This window comes from Narcine bancroftii, chromosome 3 (genome assembly GCF_036971445.1).
Source record: "Narcine bancroftii isolate sNarBan1 chromosome 3, sNarBan1.hap1, whole genome shotgun sequence".
In the NCBI taxonomy this organism is placed as follows: domain Eukaryota; kingdom Metazoa; phylum Chordata; class Chondrichthyes; order Torpediniformes; family Narcinidae; genus Narcine; species Narcine bancroftii.
Genome location: NC_091471.1, coordinates 240,583,595 through 240,597,565, shown reverse-complemented (window position 1 = coordinate 240,597,565; position 13,971 = coordinate 240,583,595). Strand labels below are relative to the sequence as shown.

At 48.3% G+C, this 13,971-nt stretch overlaps 1 protein-coding gene across 1 annotated transcript in view; it reads right to left on the bottom strand.

The window, feature by feature from the left end:
- Positions 1-640: 640 nt before the first annotated feature.
- Positions 641-13,971, bottom strand: part of LOC138756802 (E3 ubiquitin-protein ligase RNF220-like) — a 42,819-nt gene continuing 29,488 nt past the window's right edge. Inside the window, 4 exon segments of the mRNA XM_069923191.1 lie at positions 641-1,464; positions 4,672-4,746; positions 10,043-10,157; positions 10,999-11,076. Coding sequence (XP_069779292.1) covers positions 1,393-1,464; positions 4,672-4,746; positions 10,043-10,157; positions 10,999-11,076 — 340 coding nt within the window. The 3' untranslated portion in view covers positions 641-1,392.

The following is a 13,971-nucleotide window of genomic DNA, read 5'->3' as shown; positions in this document are numbered from 1 at the left end:
GAGATGTCAACAGAAAGACATCTAGCCCCAGTATCATGGAATGGAAGGGGGCCATTTGTCCCAACTAGGGCATACTGGCTCCAGTTAGATACGCACTCCACATCGGCCTGCTTTGGTTCCCTCACACACGTTCCCAGCTTCCTCTGAGTTTCACCAACTGGCTGAATTCATGAAAATGGGGAATGGTTGTCCATTGAAAACTGACTAATTAAAAGTTCCCGATGAGAGCTTAGGGTGAAGGTCAGGGTTAGGATTAGGGTTAGTTTTCTCCTATGAGGAGAGAGATTGAGGCATCTGGGACTGTACTCTCTGGAATTTAGAAGGATGAGAGGGGATCTTTTAGAAATGTGTAAAATTATGAAGGCATAATGGGGGAGACCAGACTAGGGAGCATAGCCTCAAGATTTGGGGTAGTAGATTTAGGTTGGAGATGAGGAAGAACTGCTTTTCCCAGAGGGTGGTTACCTGTTGAATTCGGTGACCATTTAAGCAGTGGAGGTGACCTCAGTAAATGTATTTAAGACAAGGTTGGATAGATTTTTACATAGTCAGGGAATTATGGGATATGGGGAAAAGTCAGGTCCGGTGGAGATGAGCCGATCATCAGATCAGCCATGATCTCATTGAATGGCAGAGAAGGTTCGACAGGCCAAATGGGCAACTCCTGTTCCTATTTATTATGTTCTTATGTTGGGGTTAGAGTGTTGGGTTAGGGTTAGAACCAACTCAGAGCTTCCTTCTGTTCATTTGTTACCGATCTGGGTATTGAGAGCATATATTGGTCCATCCTTAAGGAATTGTCAGTGGATCCCCAAAACATTGATTGCCCGTCTCTCTCCGCAGACGCAGCCTGACCTGCTGAGTCCCGCCAGCTTCTCATTATTTGCCCGCAGAGTCCAGCATCTGCAGTTGCTTGTGTCTCTCTGACAGATGACCTTCTCCAATTGGCTGATGTCCACGTCACCAAGGGCAATCAAACCAGTATGAGACAGCAGCCAACTCCGCAGAGAAGAAGACCAAGGTGGACCTCCTCTCTAAACATTGGATGAGGGGGCTGTAGCAGGGCCACCGGAGCTGGAGAGAGCCTAAATTTCTCTCTGCCACTGCCTGTAGATCAGTGCCTGGAGCGAGGATGGGCTCAGGAGAGGAATCCCCTAAAACAGGTGCTCGAAGCTTCAGACTCAACCCTGAATATGCCAGAGAAAAGATTGGAATGTTCTTTCATCAAGACCCTTGAGCAAGTGGGAACGGCTCCTCATACTGGGTCTTGGATCATTGGTACAGGATGTTACGTGGTCCCATGATGTAGTCATGCCAATTCTTCAGGATCAAAGTGCCAATGAGAATGTTTTGCAACATCTGTTATTGAACCATCACAATGGCATGGCCTTCCTAAAGGAAGATCCTGCGTAGATCACGTGGCGATGTTATGGTGTTACACTGAGGGCACAGCTTCTTTGAACCCTGGAATCAATAGAGAACAGAATTAAGGACATCCTCCCTTTGTCTGGTTCAAGTTCAGCCTGTTACAACACCAGGTCTTGGACCAGGCAGTGGGGTGTATCAGCTCTAATGGAGGAAATTTGAGCTTTTGGGATATTGGCCTTCATAAATCAGTCCTGAGACAAAAGTGGAGTATGGTGTGTAGTTTGAGTCACCTAACACAGGAAAGATATCAATAAGATAGAAAGAGGGCAGAGAAGATTTACTGGGATGTTGCCTGGACTTCAGGAACTGAGTTAGATGGAAATGTTAAATGGGTTAGGACTTTATTCCCTGGAGCATAGAAAAATGAGGGTAGATTCAATAGAGATATTTAAAATTATGAGAGGGATAAGCAGAGTAAATGTAGGTAGGATTTTTCCAGTGAGGTAGGTGATACAAACCACAGGACACGGGTTAAGAGTGAAAAGGGGAAAGGTTTAGGGGGAACATGAGGGGGATCTTCTTCACACAGAGAGTGGTGGGGTGTGGAACGAGCTTCCAGATGAAGTGGTGAATGCAGGCTCAATTTTAACAGTTAAGAGGAATTTGGACAGGTACGTGGATGGGAGGGGTATGGACTGGGTGAAGGTCAGTGGGACTAGGCAAAAATAAAATGGTTCAGCACAGACTAGAAGGGCCAAAGAGGCCTATTTCTGTGCTGTAATGTTCTATGCCAATTATGCTCCTTAACAACGTTGACAGATGTGCCATTGAAAGCATCCTGTCAGGGTGCATCACTGCATGGGATGAACTCCAAGACCTTAAGAAGCCACAAAGGGCTGTGGACGTGGCTCAGACAGGAGATTTGGAGAATATGATTTTGAGCTCAGCAGCCTGTGTTGTGCTCAGATGGAAGATGTGATGCTCTTTTTCAAACAGGCTGTGGGAAGGTGAATGGAACTGGAAACTCAGGGGTCCACCTTGCAGATGAAGAAACCTTTGGAAACCTGTTGGGATGTGCTCAGTGTTTCAAGTTCATGATCATCCGATTGCCCAAGTACAAGTTGACAAAATAGTATTGTCTGATCCTCAGTGCAAATCATGCAGACACACAACCAGACATAACACACAACACATATGCAGGACAAGTATTCATATATACAAATAAATATGGTTTCATAAATATGAGCTGTTGGTTAATACGAGTGGTTCCTTTGGTCATTCAGCATTCTCACTGCCCATGGGAAGAAGCAGGTGGTAAGAAGAAAATGTGAAAGTCTGCAAACAACGTGGTTGAAGTAAAGACATGATGCTGGAGAAACTCTGCAGGTCAAACAGTGTCTTTTATCTTCTTTGGCTTGGCTTCGCGGACGAAGATTTATGGAGGGGGTAAAAAGTCCACGTCAGCTGCAGGCTCGTTTGTGGCTGACAAGTCCGATGCGGGACAGGCAGACACGATTGCAGCGGTTGCAGGGGAAAATTGGTTGGTTGGGGTTGGGTGTTGGGTTTTTCCTCCTTTGCCTTTTGTCAGTGAGGTGGGCTCTGCGGTCTTCTTCAAAGGAGGTTGCTGCCCGCCAAACTGTGAGGCGCCAAGATGCACGGTTTGAGGCGTTATCAGCCCACTGGCGGTGGTCAATGTGGCAGGCACCAAGAGATTTCTTTAGGCAATCCTTGTACCTTTTCTTTGGTGCACCTCTGTCACGGTGGCCAGTGGAGAGCTCGCCATATAACACGATCTTGGGAAGGCGATGGTCCTCCATTCTGGAGACGTGACCCATCCAGCGCAGCTGGATCTTCAGCAGCGTGGACTCGATGCTGTCGACCTCTGCCATCTCGAGTACTTCGACGTTAGGGATGTAAGCGCTCCAATGGATGTTGAGGATCTTTTATAGAGCAAAGATAAAGATACAGAACCAACGCTTTGTGCTCAAGATCTTTATCTTGGCCTGCTGAGTTACTCCAGCATTGTGTTTTTATCTCAGCCTCGTGGTGCTGTCTCTGATCCTCCTGTATCTCTTTCCCAACGGGAGCAGCTGAAATATGCTGTGTGCGGGGTGGAAGGGGGTCCTCAGTGATTGTGTGCGTCCTCTTCAGACAGTAATCCTGGTTGGGATAATCACATCGGGGGAGGGGGGGAGAGAGTGGGAGACTCCAGTGATTCTCTCTGATTTATTTGGAACCCAGGTGCTGGAGGACCTGACTTGAGGGAGGGTCCAGACTGGTCAAACACAAAGTGGTTTCTTTGTGGAAGAGTCCGGAAGCATGGATTTAGATTAATCAGTGTAACAATTTGAGGGGAGTTTGAGAAGTCAACTCTTACCGGGGCCACCTCGCAACTCCAAAGACCCGGGTACAACCGTGATCTCTGGTGTTATGTGGAGTTTGCAAGTTCCTGCTCCCCCTGTGTCCTTGTGGATGCTCTGGCTTCCTTCCGCATCCCATAGATGGGCTGGAGGTATGGAGTATGTGAGTGAGGAGTAGAACTTTGGGGGAGATGATGACAATATAGAGAGAGTAGGTTATAGGGAAAATTAATGGGGGAATAGGATTGGTCCGTGAGCTGGTGGACAGGCAATGTGTTATCATACAAGGAGCATCTGACACCTCTTGGCCTGTATTCATTGGAATTTAGGAGAATGAAGGGGGAATATCATTGAAACATTTCAAAGGTTGAAAGGTGTGGACAGAATAGATGTAGAAAGGTTGTTTCCCACGGTGGGAGAGTCTAGGTCAAGAGGGCACAACTTCATGATTGAAGGGCTTCCACTTAGAGATGCGGAGGAATTTCTTCAGCTGGAGGGCAGTGAATCTGTGGAATTTGTTGCCGCAGGTGGTTGTGGAGGCCAGGTCATTGGGTGGATTTAAGGCAGAGATTGAGAGGTTCTTGATTAATTAGGGCATCAAAGGTTATGGGGACAAGTCCGGGCAGTGGGGCTGAGTGGGGAAATGGATCAGCTTATGATTAAATGGTGGGGCAGACTCGATGGGCTGAAGAGTCTATTTCTGCTCCTATGTCTTGTGGCCTAACATGAAAGATTGGGAGAAAGACCATTTTACAGAGTTTCTCCAGGAGTTTGACCATGTCCGAGAATGAACTCCTGGAAGTGAAATTCACCCTGAATATTGTGATTAAATATTGGCTTTCTGGAAACATGAGTTTGTTTCATTGCAGGAGGCTGATAATATGCCTCACAGGTCAAAATACTTGGCTTTGAACGTTTGCCGTGGATGTGCCCATTGTCTTACCAGTTTACGGAGCCAACATTCTTCGCAGTGAATGTGCCAACATTGGATTGATGCCAGGGGTATGCAGTATGATCCCTGGAGAAAGAATACACGGGGTAAATCGTCAGACCCAGGCCATTCAATCCACTGAATTCAAGACAACTGCCATCAGCTATTTACATTCCACCTCACTTTGATCCCTCCATCCTCCCAGATTCTACCTCTCGGGACAATTTACTCTGTCCCAATCAATCTTCAGTTCTTCAGGATGTGGGAGGCAACAAGGAGAACATGCGAACTCCACACTGACTGCACCAGAGGTCAGGATTGAACCTGAGTCATACAGCATGGAACAGGCACCTGAGTGAGTCCAATTTGCCCTCATTTGGTCTATCTCTTTCTGAGCCCTTCCTATCACATTTGCAGGCACCTGAAGGGTCTGACCATTGGAGGGCATTCCCAATAGTTTACATCACATTAGCATCATATTAACCTCACAGTCCTCGGACACCGGCACAAACATGGTGCAAGCAGAAGGCTCTATGGGTTCCCCCTGTGACTGCACCGCTCACCAGAGGACCACCAGTAGGAGCAAGCCGGCATCCTCAAGCAAGGTCAGTGGGTGGACACCATCCACCGAGTGTCACCGGTGGGGAAGCTGACAGCTGGGGTCAAACAAAGAAGAAAGAAAACTTTCACACCCCATCCCCAGCCAATCAGTGAGTTCAGGGCTGACCTGACCTTCCAACCAACTCCCCCCCACCCGCCCCACCCAGACGGCCAGTCATGTGCTTAAGGCTGACTTAACCCTCACTTTCACAGTATCACCACAGCAAAGTACTATCAGGGTGAGAAACAAGATAGAGTAGAGATACTCAAAGGGTCCGTCAGCATCTGAGGGGAAGCAGTTATCGTTAGATGAAGATGATCAACTGAAACCCCTCTCTCTTTCTCCCCTCCTCTCTCTCCCTCTCTCTCTCCCCTTATTTTTACTCCTTCCCTTTCTCCTTTTCTTTCTCTCTCTTCCTCTTCTTTTTCTCTTTCTTTCTCTCTCTCTCTCTCTCTCTCTCTCTCTCACACACATACACACACTCTCACTTTCATAACCTCTTTAGTGCTTGTTTTACTGGGAACAGAATTAAATACACACTGGGAGTTCACCTGATTGGGATGGTGTAAACCAGCCACAGTGGACCCCTTCTACAAGTGGAGGGTAGAAACTAGGATCGACCTGAGTGACAACCTGGTCTCATGCAGGGCTCCCAACTGCCTGAGGTCAACAGCTTTGGTGGCGGTGAGTTAAATTGGTTTCCTGACATGCCCTCTTGGCAGAAGGAGCTGCGCTGGGAGTACCTGAGTCTCAGGCGGGGGATATTTCGGAGGAAGTCTGACAGTTCAACAAAAGGTGATGGAGCCTTTATGTTATTTTTCTGTTGATAATGCACTGACACAGTGAACTCCTCGAAACTGACCCTATCTGACCTGCTAACTAAACCGAAACCAGAGGATTTGGAGGCCTTCATCATCTTGCTCCAACTTACCTTTCTTGAAAGAGTATGTTTGTGGCCAAGTGGAAGGAATTTAAGCACTCAAATTGTTACAAAATGATGTGGTTAGCGCAATGCCGTTACAGCACCAGGGACTGGGGTTCGAATCCGGCGCTGGCTGATTGTACGTTCTCCCTGTGTCTGTGTGGGTTTCGTCCGGGTGCTCCGGCTTCCTCTACCCTTCAAAAAGTACTGGGCAAATTGGGTGGAATTGGGTGGCATGGGCTCATGGGCTAAAAGGGCCTGTCACCGTGCTGTATAGAATAATTACAGCACAGAGAGAGGCTCCTTCGTCCTGTTTAGTCTGTGCCGAACCATTTTTCTGCCCATCCCACTGACCCACACCCAGTCCATACCCCTCCCATCCTGTGCAAATTCATCTTATATGTTAAAATTGACCCCGCAACTGGCAACTTGTTCCACACTCCCACCACTCTCTGTGTGAAGAAGTTTCCTCTCATGTTCCCCTTAAACTTTTCCCCTTTCACCCTTAACCCATGTCCTCAGGTTTGTGTCTCACCTACCCTCAGTGGAAAAAGCTGACCTACATTTACTCTGTCTGTCCCCCTCATAATTTTAAATACCTCCATCAAATCTCCCCTCATTCCTCTACGCTGCAGGGAATAAAGTCCTAACCTGTTTAACCTTTGCCTGTAACTCAGTTCCTGAAGTCCAGGCAACATCCTAGTAAATCTTCTCTTCACTTTCTATCCTATTGATATCTTCCCTGTAGTTCGGTGACCAAAATTGCACACAAAACTCCAAATTTGGCCTCGCCAATGTCTTATACAACTTTAACATAACATCCCAACTCCTATACGCACTACTTTGATTTATGAAGGCCAATATGCCAAAAGCTCTCTTTACAACCCTGTCCACATATGACCAGTGGCGGATTAACCATTAGACTGAGTAGGCCGAAGCCTAGGAGCCCGGAGCGTAAGGAGGCCTGAGCCCCTAGGCTTCAGCCTACTCAGTAAAGGGTAGCCTGGTCTTGGTTTATAGTTTCACACTTACTGCACGGGTGAAGTCGGTAACTGTGGGCCAGAGTCTGCATCGTGCCATTGCTGGGGTGACATGCGCTGTTGTTTCTGGGAGCTGGCCGTGGCATGAAGATTTGTGGTGTGTGCGCCGTGGGGCAATTGACTGAAAGGCCACCTCACTGAGGGCTTCTCTCAGTTAATCACCCAGTGGCACCCACTGGCCCCACCACAATGCCACTGACTGCCTCCGGGCACTCTGGGCGAGCTATTTTAATTCAACCCCCACTCCCCAATCCTCCACCTTCCCACCACCAAACTATTAGATTTTTAACGTCCAATTCAGTCAGAGAGACGTTAAAAATCTAATAGTTTGGTGGTGGGAAAGTGGAGGATGGGGAACGGGGTTGAATTCTGCCCGTAATCTCCAGTATGATGGATAACGTCATTACAAGGAAGGGTTTAGGAGACCCCAATGATGAGCCCGATATGACCCGGGCTGACACTCTGATTTAAGGTAGTTGGCGTCAGAATCACAAAGGGTTGCTAAGGATTTTGTTTACATCACGAGTCACTGTGATCCACACTGCAGTACCAGATAAAATGGGGTTCTTGGGGAACATTTCAAAGTGAATAGGCTGAGTTTGAATGTCCCAAGGGCATGATGGGGGGAGGGCATGGGGGCAGGGAGACAACCTATTTTCGTCCCCTGAACTTCATCACGGTCTCAGCCTATGTTTTTCCATGAAGACATAGGTAAGGTCATCGCCTTTCAATGCAGACTGCAGTCACCTTGCCATTTCCCAATAGCCTCTTACATCCCGGTTGTGTCCCAAGTTAACATGCTTCATAAAAAAAACCTGCATCTTAGAAATTAGCTGATGCGTGGTTTTTACCCACTTGTTTTTCGTCTCCAGTTATTTTGGAAGGCTCAGAGGATAAAATGCCAACACGGCCGAACTGGCTACAAGGGTGCTCGTCAGTGTAAGAGCCCGGCGATGAGGTCCCCACCAGCGGCTGGCGCGTAGGCACCCCATTACCATCCCAACCCCTCCCCTCCTCATGCACCCCTCTCCACCAGGCTATTGCCACCCGGCCCATCAATTCTATCCTGCCATTGCTAAGCACGGGGAACACTTGCACACCCCAAGTACATATTCAGCAGATAAATTTGGAATATGTGAGGGGAGGGCATCACCTGGGGGTGGTGGGGGGCAAGGTCAGGGGTGGAGCCTAGGGGCCTCTTCAGCGCCCGACCATTTACTGTGTACATCCTTTCTTGATTAGTCCTTCCAGAATACAGCACCACCCACTTGTCTGCATTAAATTCCATCTGTCATTTTTCAACCTATTTTCCCAACTGACCAAGATCTCTCTGCAAACCTTTTGTGCTATCCACAAATCTCCAATCTTAGTGCCATCTCCAAACTTGCTGATCCAATTGATCACATCATCATCTGGATCAATGATATAGACAATAAACAACAATGGTCCCAGCACCGATCCCTGAGGCACGTCACTAGTCACAGGCCTCCAGTCTGAGAAGCATCATTCACCATATTCTCTGGCTTCTCCTGTCCAGCCAATGTCAAATCCAATTCACTACTTCACCCTGAATACCATGTGTATGAACCTTCCTGACTAACCTCCCATGTGGGGCCTTGTCAAAGGCCTCGTAGATGACACCCACAGCCTTTCCTTCATCAATTTTCCTGGTATGTCTAAATTAAAAATAATTTAGCAATAAGGTATTCCCTAAGACATCTGCTCCTGTGGAACTGTAATCAAAAGGTTTAGAGTTTAGTCCATACCACATGGAAACACCTCCTGCCACCATTTTGTAGCTATGTTAACTTAACATAGTTAAGTTAGGTTAACTTCTAAAGACCTCCTGAGACTGTGGCTTAAAGCCTCCTTGCCCAAAGCCCAGTCATCGACATTTGAGCCCATATGTTTGAGAGCATGTATCTTCGGTCTCCGGCGTCTCTTGGACAGGCATGGCCCGAGTAAGAAAAGAGATAATGAGTAGATAAAATCAGACAAAGTTTTGGGTCAGCACTTTAAAGAGTGGGGGGGATTGGGAAAACCAAGGGGAGCCAAAAACGCAGGATAGAGGCTGGGGAGGGGCTAAGAGATGATAGGGAATTGGATAGGGTGAGAAAGGTGGAGAGGCAGCCTGTTAAAGGAACCAACTGTGGTTTATTTTAAAATACTGCGACCGTGGGGTGTCTGCGTTTGGCAGAGGCCAGAAGGGGTTGCAGACGCTGGGGAAGTGGAGGACTGGCGCAGAGCACCAGCAAACTGGGAGGCCACCCACCTACCCCCCCCCCCCCACCCCCAACCGGTTTGAGAAGGAAATGCAGAGGAGACGACCCGTGGGACAGTGACCAGTGAGTGGGGGGGGGGGCTCTGCTGGTGAAGAACACACAGTCAGTGGGCTGTTGGCAACTCGCGGCGAGGAACCCACGCAGCCTGCTGGAGACTGCGGGCAAAGGACGCACCAGACTGCGGACTGCTGGGCTTGAGGCCAAAGGGGTATCAGGTATTTGAAATGGAATGCAAGAGGGTGCCAAGGGGGCTGAGGGTTCCCTGGTCATGTCAGTCTGGATCTTGAGCTCGGGTGGCCAACAGTTTGGACCAAAGTCCATGCAGTTGCAGAGACTGCGGGATACAGGAGGCAGACACTCAGTAACTCTGGGGGCACTATCTTTTGCTTCTATTTGTCTGACTGTAAGAGGCACCGGGCTAATGGCCGACTAAAGCAGTATCACCCCTCTTTTATTATAAGACAATAAAGGAATCTTGAAATTACATCGTGGCCTGCACCCTTGAGGGGGGAGTAAACCGACAGTCTGGTCTCCTTACCATACACACGTGGCACCTGTATGTCTCCCTCCTCCGCAGCCTCTGCGTAAGCTCACTGATTCTCGTCTTTAAGATTTCCCAGGTGACTCCTTCTTCCTCGTCCGAGCTCAATGTCCTGCAGAGAGTGAGTAGGCACAGTGAATCATCCTTTCCCCCAGGGACGCCCAACACTGGAGCCTCACCTCTGACAGGAGGGGTCACAGCGTCAGAGTAGGAGATAGATCCAACCCCCAACACCTACTGCACTTATGTCACCTGCGCCTGGATTCCACCGTTACCCAATGCTGCTATTTCAGAGACGTGGTAGAGATTAATGGTACTGCTTCTAAGGATCCTCTGGTAAGGACACTCAAGGGCAATGACCTTGGGGAGAGCAGGACAGTAACAGCCTGGAGAACTCCTGCCAGAATATCATGGAGGGGGACAACACAGAAACATATCCTTTGGCCCATCCATGCTAACCATCAACTATGGGGTGGCACGGTTAGTGCAGATGTTAACACGACACTATTAAAGCATCAGCGACCGGGGTTCGAATTCAGCGCAAACCTACAGCATCCATAGGAAGAGAAAAAGTAACCAACATTTCGGGCCAGGATTCCTGAGTTTCCCCAGTTTCTGCAGATTAACTCTAAAGGGTGACATTGATGTGTTGGTGATTTAGATTTGGGTGCAAGGGGGAAGAGATTTTGAGGGGATCTGAATGGAGCTCTTTTTTTAATCCAGAGGAGAGTGTTTGTGGCATCTACACCAGAGTTATACAGGTGGTGTTGGGGAAATGTTAGCTGTTTGCCCACCTGTCTGCTCACTTGTTGTTAACAGTTCATTGGGAAAGTGAGCGAGAGGTACATCGGAGTAACAATAAGGTCCATGGCCATCGGGATATGACCCTTCAGTTCCCTGGGTTCAATCCCATCGAACCCACTCACTTCAATCATCCAAGGAGTTGAACTTACCTCATCACTGCATTGCCCTTATCCAGACCTTCTGTCGACTTCAGGGAATGGCCTTCCAAGGTCTCCACTGTTGAGCACCTAAACAAGTGTTCTGGTCAAGGAAACACCAGGAGTACAGATGGGATGCTGGCTTCGATGAATGATCACCGAAAGGTCAGTGTAAACTCTGTCTCAACTCTTGCAGTGTGCCTTATATTCTAGTACTGTGTCACAGAGAATATTCTCCCAGAATCACAGTGCGGCTTTCGCGCAAACAGAGGAACTACTGACATGGTCTTTGCCCTCAGACAGCTCCAAGAAAAGTGCAGAGAACAAAACAAAGGACTCTACGTCACCTTTGTTGACCTCACCAAAGCCTTCGACACCGTGAGCAGGAAAGGGCTTTGGCAAATACTAGAGCGCCTCACCTCGGATGCCCCCAAAAGTTCATCAACATGGTTATCCAACTGCACGAAAACCAACAAGGTCGGGTCAGATAGAGCAATGAGCACTCTGAACCCTTCTCCATTAACAATGGCGTGAAGCAAGGCTGTGTTCTCGCACCAACGCTCTTTTCAATCTTCTTCAGCATGATGCTGAACCAAGCCATGAAAGACCTCAACAATGAAGACGCTGTTTACATCCAGTACCGCACGGATGGCAGTCTCTTCAATCTGAGGCGCCTGCAAGCTCACACCAAGACACAAGAGAAACTTGTCCGTGAACTACTCTTTGCAGACGATACCACTTTAGTTGCCCATTCAGAGCCAGCTCTTCAGCGTTTGACGTCCTGTTTTGCGGAAACTGCAAAAATGTTTGTCCTGGAAGTCAGCCTGAAGAAAACGGAGGTCCTCCATCAGCCAGCTCCCCACCTTGACTACCAGCCCCCCCATATCTCCATCAGCACATAAAACTCAAAACGGTCAACCAGTTTACCTATCTCGGCTGCACAATTTCATCAGATGCAAGGATCAACAACGAGATAGACAACAGACTCGCCAAGGCAAATAGCGCCTTTGGAAGACTACACAAAAGAGTCTGGAAAAACAACCAACTGAAAAACCTCACAAAGATAAGCGTATACAGAGCCGTTGTCATACCCACACTCCTGTTCGGCTCCGAATCATGGGTCCTCTACTGGCATCACCTACGGCTCCTAGAACGCTTCCACCAACGTTGTCTCCGCTCCATCCTCAACATTCATTGGAGCGCCTTCATCCCTAACATCGAAGTACTCGAGATGGCAGAGGCCGACAGCATCGAGTCTACGCTGCTGAAGATCCAGCTGCGCTGGGTGGGTCACGTCTCCAGAATGGAGGACCATCGCCTTCCCAAGATCGTGTTATATGGCGAACTCGCCACTGGCCACCGTGACAGAGGTGCACCAAAGAAGAGGTACAAGGACTGCCTAAAGAAATCTCTTGGTGCCTGCCACATTGACCACCGCCAGTGGGCTGATATCGCCTCAAACCGTACATCTTGGCGCCTCACAGTTCGGCGGGCAGCAACCTCCTTTGAAGAAGACTGCAGAGCCCACCTCACTGACAAAAGACAAAGGAGGAAAAACCCAACACCCAACCCCAACCAACCAATTTTCCCCTGCAACCGCTGCAACCGTGTCTGCCTGTCCCGCATCGGACTTGTCAGCCACAAACGAGCCTGCAGCTGACGTGGACATTTACCCCCTCCATAAATCTTCGTCCGCGAAGCCAAGCCAAAGAAGAAGAAATGTAGTACTGTGGCTATAATGTGTGTGTGTGTGTGTGTGTGTGTGTGTGTGTGTGTGTGTGTGTGTGTGTGTGTGTGTGTGTGTGTGTGTGTGTGTGTGTGTGTGTGTAGGTGGGTGTGGGTGTATGCATGTGTGTTTCTGTGTGGGTATATATGTGTGTGGGAGTGTGTTTGTGTATGGGTGTGGCTGTGTGTGTACGTGTGCAAGTGGGTGTATGTGCGTGGGTGTATATGTGAATGTGTGTGCGTGTTTGTGAGTGTGTGGGTGTGTGTAAGTGGGTGTATGTCTGTGGGTGTGTATGTGAGTGTGTGTGAGTGGGGGTGTGTGTGTGTGTGTGTGTGTGTGTGTGTGTGTGTGTGTGTGTGTGTGTGGGTGTGTGTGTGGGTGTGTGTGGGTCTGAATCATCTCCAACGTCAGCACATCCTTTCTTAAATGAGGAGCCCAAGTCTGCTGACAATACTGCAAGTGAGATCTCCAAGTGGCGACAGCCCACTATATTGATTGGATAGCCCACTATATTTATTAACTACCTGGTGGAGTTTAATGGGCTTCATTGTATTTGGTGTACAAATTTCAGTGCAAATGTATGTTGTCCCTATTGCAGTGAACTGGGATTCACTGGTAGGATGTTGTACTGATGGCTGGCCCCACCTCCCGGCTCCAACCCATCTTCCCACCTAAATCCAGAAACCTTCTGAAGACCACTGTTGAACCCTACCCTTAGTTATAAGCTAATAAAAGCGTTTGTTCTCTCTCAAGTCCCTATATGTACGACAGTATCATCGTATTTTCCCTTTATCTGAGGTCTCTTTCACTCAAGATGTGGTCTTTTGCTGTTTTGTGTAAAACATTATCCAGTGCCAGAAGGCAAGAACCAAAATGATTACAACAAGGGGACCATTCAGCTTGGAGTCTCTACTAACTCCTAGTATATCAATCTATCTGTCCCACTCTCACTCTATACAGCCCTGCAGGTTTCTCTGTTCATGTTTCCCTGTTCAAGCCTCTGATTGACGAGGTTTTCACTCTCAAGATAATCTAGTTAAGTGTGAGGTGATGCATTTTGGAAGGTCAAACCTGAGGCTGAGTACAGGGTTAATGATCAGATACTTAACTGCGCAGTGGAACAGAGAGACCTTTGGGTCCAAGTCCATAGATCTCTCAAAGTTGCTGCACAGATTGATAGGATAGTTAAGAAGGCTTATGGGATTCTGGGCTTCATTAGTCAGGCTATTAAGTTCAAGAATCGAGAGGTCATGTTGCAA